General features: G+C 34.4%; 2 protein-coding genes across 2 annotated transcripts; both read right to left on the bottom strand.

Moving 5' to 3' along the window:
- Positions 1-1,469: 1,469 nt before the first annotated feature.
- LOC145169267 (karrikin insensitive 2 receptor CA-like) lies at positions 1,470-2,835 on the bottom strand. Its single transcript, XM_079087836.1, has 2 exons — positions 2,216-2,835; positions 1,470-1,977 (listed from the first exon to the last, which is right to left on the bottom strand). The coding sequence occupies exons 1-2, from the start codon at positions 2,584-2,586 to the stop codon at positions 1,533-1,535; spliced, it is 816 nt and encodes a 271-aa protein (XP_078943962.1). The 5' UTR covers positions 2,587-2,835; the 3' UTR covers positions 1,470-1,532.
- An 855-nt stretch (positions 2,836-3,690) lies between these two features.
- Positions 3,691-6,536, bottom strand: LOC145106758 (uncharacterized). Its single transcript, XM_079043689.1, has 4 exons — positions 6,517-6,536; positions 6,179-6,218; positions 5,045-6,089; positions 3,691-4,787 (listed from the first exon to the last, which is right to left on the bottom strand). The coding sequence occupies exons 1-4, from the start codon at positions 6,534-6,536 to the stop codon at positions 3,691-3,693; spliced, it is 2,202 nt and encodes a 733-aa protein (XP_078899815.1).
- Positions 6,537-6,949: the final 413 nt, after the last annotated feature.

Genomic DNA, 6,949 nt, shown 5'->3' with positions numbered 1-6,949 from the left:
ATCAATGTTCATTTTGCAAACATAGCAAGATTAAAACAACCATAGAAAGAAAAGAATGCAACCTTTGAAGACTTTGATTCATCTTGGGAGGGTGGAAGTTGATGAAGAATGTAGATGTAGAACTCCACCTTAGTTAGAAACACCAACAATTATTCAACTTGATAAGATGCTAGTCTTGGATTTTTGTAACAATAAGAACACTCTTAAGCTTTAAGTCAAAACCCAAGTACATACTTAAAGAGAGTTTGCAAGTATCAAATGCTTCTATATAATCTTAAACACTTAGGATATAAAGATAAGGAGGAGAGCTAGCTAGAATTCCGATTCTTCCAACCTTGAATCAATGAGATGTAAGCCCTTTTAAACACCTTTAAAAGATGTCCTTATCCATTGAGTCCTCTAGCTTCAAGACCCCATGTCCTAGTACATAGAGTCTATAAGTTAAGGAGAATGGATTTTAATTTAAACAAACTAGCAACCTATGCTCTTTCACTCTTTATTGCTCACAGTTTTAGAAGCCAAAAGAAAGAAAAATGGCAGCCACATTTTCATATATTTATAAGTCTTAAAACCCTTTATAAATGACTTATATGCTCCATGCTTTATCCCCTTTGTACATCCATTATGATTAGAAAGTACATGTCTCAAAACCATGTTATTTTTATTATAATATACATCAAGGACAAAAGAAAACTAGTGTTCTTTCTTCCTCGTATATTTTGACAATTAAAGTAGTAAAAGAAAGGCACGTTATAATGGATTACAAAAATTGCTTGAATCCAGTCAACGGGAAAAAATATAAAGGTTGAGGCAATGAGGGATGCAACACCTTCTGAAGTCGGGTATTTGGGTATCACATTCTATTCTGAACAAAATCGTACTTATTATATTCTTATTGGGTCCATAGATGAGGTTTGACATGCTTTAAAGAAGAGAATAAGTATCTCGAGGCTTTTGTTTTTTATAAGCAAGTTCACTGTTTTAATATGTACGTAATTGTTGTTTGAATATAAATAAATAAATATTTTTGTTTAGATATTGCTCGTAGTCTGTTTTGAAAATCAATATCTTTGACCCCGTATTCACACATGCCTATCTCATACTCCCTTCGCCCCAAAATTATTGTCCATGTTTGACTTTTGAAGTATTTCTATGTCAACTTTGACCATAAATAATTTTATTTGTGTTATATAATTTTTGATGAAACTTATAACAATGAAAACAAATTTAGAAAACAATCTATTCATATATCTTGCATAAAAATTTATATAACAAAAAGTAAATTATTTAAGGTCAAAGATGAACAAAAGAGACTTAAAAAATCAAACGTGGACAATAATTTTGGGTCGGAGGAAGTACTATATAGATAAAAAAAAAAGTAAAAGATCATTCATTATATACAAAAAGTGTTAAAATACAAGAAGGAGAAAAGCATGCACAAATATTTACAATACTATTATGAACTCAAGAAAATATTTTATCAACCATAGTTCACACAACGAAGACAAACCTAAGATATAAACTAAATATAGTTACATGGCTATATTACAACGAATGTGCCTAAGAAGCACCGGAACCACAACAGCCGGCGAGCTCAATTGAGGGAGATGACCTTCGGTTGACATGACCTCAACAATAGACTCACCACCAAGGTATCGGTGAAGGTACTCAGAGACACTCACCGGAACGGCTAGATCCTTCATGCTCTGAATGATGTGACACGGGACTGTAACATGACACAACAAAGGCCGCATGTCACTTTGGAAAATGGTTTGTGCAATACTTAAGGCTATGTCCGGTCTCATATTGAAAAGCGTCCGACTAAATTCTTGAACAGACACAGATTCCATGTCACCACCAACTACCAACGGAGCGAAACCAGAACACCACGCCTTGAAATTTGACTGAATTGCTTGAAATAGTTTGTCAACTTCTTCTTGTTCGAACCCTCCAAAGTAATCCACATCATTCACAAACCTTAACAATCATCTTAATCGTGTGAATTAGATTATCATATGATTTTGATAGAAAAAAACTTCCCATATTAAGCAAATGTATTTGTGTTAAATGGTAATTAACAACTAAGTTTTTTTCTCATAGCTAGCTAACCTAATCCTTACGTAATCACATCATGTAAATGTAAAAGTTTCTAAAAGTCAACATACAGCCAAATATAGTACCAAAAGAACAACATCAGTACAACTGTTTGACTAACCTCGGAGAAGCCGAAATCATGAGGATTTTGGAGAATAGATCAGGACGAGTGATGGAAGCGAGTGCCCCTATCATAGCCGACATAGAGTGACCAACAAATATACATGATGAAACTTTAACTTCTTCCAGAATCGAGATTACATCATACGCATAACCTTCAAGAGTCGCATATCTATCAAAATCGAAGTATTCTGGGTTCGTTGTTCCTGCCCCCATGTTATCGTACAGAACAACCTTGTAATCTTCAACGAGATGAGGTACCAGGTGCCTCCATACTGACTGGTCGGTTCCAAAACCATGGGCCAAGACTACTGTCTGGTTGCCACAACCTAAGATCTTAACATTGTGAGCTTGTTCGACAACAGATCCCATGGTGGATTTTACGCAAAGGTTTCGTGGTCGGAGCTTTGAAAGGGATCAGATTTCTTAAACTGGGTTCACTGGTGAGCTATCAGACAAGACATGTATGGGTTTTTTTTTCAGCTTTGTTTGATAATAATCTAGAGAGGTTTGATCGCGTGTTTGTGAAGCATGATGCATGAGAAGATAACTAGAATTGTTCGATGGCAAGCCATAGATCAAATTGTATTCTTGGGAATAACAAGAGGGGACAAAGCGGTTATGACAATTGATTGGCTGCGTTGTCCAGAAGAGGCAAAGCAGAACATATATACCGATATATTCTAGAGATGAGGAATATAAGATACATGGAGACATGGAGATATATTCAGAATAAAATTTTGATTTGAAATTCTTAGAATATTACTTTTTGTTTCAAAAGATCTATGTTTGAATGTTAAAGTATATGTCCTTCTATTTATACAAGGATGTTGACGTTACACTCCATTATAGTCTAATACACTTTAATCTAGCATATAAATTATTATAGGTTATTATGTTAACTAATCATTTGACTAACTTTTACTATTTATTAACTTATTATAATATAATCATTTTATTAATTTTATTTTTCAATTATTAATTATTTCTTATAATTAACAATTTCTATTAATCTTATTAATATTTAAATAATAGTTTATAAATAAATAGTAACAAATATGTCTTTTTTTCTATCCATGTCATATTTTTTTTAGGGTAAAATTTTTTAGTCTTTAACTTATTATTGAGATATACATATGTTAATACAACTATTTTTTTTTTTTAATTTGGACCATTTATTCATACTATTTATTTTGAAAATTACATTATTATTGTTAACATTATTATTTAATCATATATTATTCTTAATTTTCAACCTTATATTTCTATAAGATAAATAAGATAACAACGATATAAATTTCAAGAAAAATATTTTCTAAACAAATCCTCACCAACCTTTTTCTTTTAAATTTCAAATATTACATAGCAAAAATTTGAGACAAAAACAAGCAACAACTAATCATTTATAGTCATAAAAGATCTTTCAGTAGGTTTCAGATGCTTATAAAATTCTAGCCGCGACTTATACATAGTTTGTCATTCGGATGCTGACGGGGCTTTGTGGCGGATCCACAATGACGCAATGAGAGACATTGGGTATTCTCCTTCCAATTGTACCATCACATAATGATTGGTGTACACAAGTGCAAATGTAAGGACTCGATGATTTTGAAACTCTCTAGGACCTCTCCAAAGAGGAAAAAAAGTTACGGGGCCTTTAGTGGTCAAAAATTGAACGATCACACCAAACCTGTTGGCTATCAAGATGCCTGTCTCAGGCATAAGCATCCAATGTTTTGTTGGTGCCGACTTAGTCTTCGTAAAGAAAGACAATGAAGTAACTACTTCATCGCATCCAAGGAAAACTCTTGCATAATCGTCATATGAACTCAATAACTCGTCTAACAATTGTTGACGGATGTAAAGCCACTGATCTTCACCATATCCAAGACAAACGGCTACTGATCGAAAACCACAATTTCCATCACCCAATACATTTTGTATATGTGTGATGTATGGATGAAATATAGATGGAATTTCATCCAACAATGAATTATGTCCCAATGGTGGTTCCTCGTTCAAGTCAATCTTGTATGCACATTGGTCTATCGGATCCTCGTTCAAGTATGCCTGGTATGAACATTGCCCTATTGGTTCCTCGTTTAAGTCTATGTTGTATGAACATTGACCTATTGGTTCCTCGTTTAAGTTTATGTTGTATGAACATTGGCCTATTGGTTCCTCGTATGAACCCATGAAGAATGAACTATGCCTGGCCGGATCATCTTTCAAGTCCATGAATGATGAACTATACCGTGGTGGCTCCTGATTTAAGTCTGAACAACTGTATATGTGAGGAGCTTGACTTTGATGTTGGACACGCTTTACTTTTGGGCGTCCACTGTTATTTTTCTTAACCGAAGGTTTATTGATCAAATTTGTTGATGGATCAGTTATCTCCTCCATTCTCCTTAAATAATTGTATTTGATATGATCTTGTTGATTGTTGTATATCTCTTTAAACCTTTGCATACGATGATCAACATTAAGATCACCATATTCCACAGATATAGAAGGCGTCAAATCAAGCTTTCTCCAAAAAGCATCAACCGAATCTAATGGAATAGGTGAACCTATAGTCAAACAGATAAAATATCATAAAGTGGTTATAAGTATAAAAATGTCAATTTAATCCAATAGATTAAGCATACTTGTACCGACATACATCACAAGTTCGTGAGCAACGATACAAATCTTTCAGCATACTTCCCCAACCAAACAGTATAAAGATAATTAAAAACATCTAAAAGGTGAAAAAAAATAATTAGTTTGAATGAATTAATAATAAGTGTTAAACAAATTAAGACTTCAACAAATATAAGAATAACACCTGCATGTTCGAACAATAATGTTTGAAGGTCTGCATAATTTTGCATATATGCATTTAGTGTTGGAGATTCGACTAACTTCGTCCACTTTAGATGAAAAGAATTCCAAGTCTTTTGTGGTTTGATTCGTTGTCTGCAATGCTTTGTTATATCGTTGAATATATGCCACCTACAAAGTAAATGATTACTTTGTGGAAAGACATCTCCGCATGCTTTCATCAATGCCAAATCTCTATCAGTGACGATAACACGAGGACAAAAAGAATCGTTAATCGTCAATTTCAAACAAGTCAATGCCCATATATAGTTGCTCGTTTTTTCATTATGCATGAATGCAAAGGCTATGGAAAACGTCTTGTTTGTAGAAGTGACACCAACAATTTCTAGAAAAGGAAGATTATACTTGTTTGTTTTATATGTAGCATCCATCAACACCACATATGGAAATGCTTGCCACATCTTTAATGATGTTGGATGAATAAAAAATAGATCTTCTAACTCGTTAGTAATCGTGTTTGCACGATACTGTAAGTTGTACCCTTTAGTTTGCAAAATGTGCATAACATTCTGCATCGGGGTTCTACCTTCTCGCCGAGATCTCCCCAACTTCTGGACAAAATTATATATAGTTCTCAATGAAGACACATTATTTTGATTTTGCGCTTTTAGTGTTGGCAAAATATTTCGCGGTTTCACATCCAACTCTGTCAAATCTTGCACCAAACGAGCTTCTTTATTTGACAAACGCATTGCAAAAGGATGACCATCCATGTACATTGATGGTTCGCGATTGTGTTCGTCACGTACGACCCTTAACTTCCAACCATCGTGTGCTTTCAAATAATTTCCTATCAATTTGAATGGACAATTAATTTTTTTTGTTTGCGCATCTTTATTCCTGGCTATACCACCACGATCACAACCAAGTACTATTTTAGAAATGAAGTCCTTAGTTATTGCCTTTGATCGTTTAGTGACGATAACGTAACCTTGTGAACGTGCCACATTTTGCACCCACATCATTAAATCCCCACGAGATCTAAAGACCTAACAATTGAAAAAAAAAACATGTTAAAAAAACCAATAAAATACATCAATTAATCACACATAAGTAAATAATAAGATTAGAGATATACTTGGTCCGTTGAAAATTCTGAAATATTTTCCATTTTTTTCCTGCAAAAATAAAAAAACAAACTAAAAATATTAATTAATAACCTAAATTTTATTTAAAAATATATATTATTTTATAAGTTTGTGTTAAGTAAATGTAAAGTGATCATGAGAACTTCAAATAGCATAAACAAAACAATTATTTTATAGCACCAACTGATTTTCGTTAATTAAGTTTTAGAAAATGGTCACCTTGGTTCATGTTGCCACTCGGCCCATCCTTAGAAGGCTTAAAGAATTGCCTAATATATTTATAAAAAAAACCCTAGTTTTCCCTAAATCAGTTTCCACACCATCTAACATAACGTATCCCTCTTCCATATCTATCTGGCCGGATTGTAGACCTCATCAGCCACCATGTTGCCGCCACAAAATATGGCACGTTCCTGTCTCTATCTCGACGGAGCACTGCAGCAACCAACTCGCCGTCTCGCCGGATTTTCGATCTTGTTGGCCACCATGTCGCCACCGCAAAATGTGGCCCGTTCTCTCTCTCTCTCTCTCTCTCTCTCTCTCTCTCTCTCTCTCTCTCTCTACGGAGCACTGCCGCCAGCATGCCGGTTTTTTCCGTCAGAGAACTGACACCACCAACTTACCTCCGTTTTTTTCCGTCGGAGAACTGCCACCACCAACTCGGATGGCAGCCTCTGGCGAACGACCCCGACGAACAACATATAAATGAAGACACGAAGTTGGAAAGAAAGAACTTACCGCTTTCCGGCGAACAACAACTT

The sequence above is a fragment of the Lactuca virosa genome, chromosome 4, assembly GCF_052849685.1.
Source record: "Lactuca virosa cultivar CGN04683 chromosome 4, Lactuca_virosa_CGN04683_v6, whole genome shotgun sequence".
NCBI lineage: Eukaryota > Viridiplantae > Streptophyta > Magnoliopsida > Asterales > Asteraceae > Lactuca > Lactuca virosa.
Note: the sequence above shows the minus strand (reverse complement) of the source record. Positions and strands in the feature narration are given on the sequence as shown.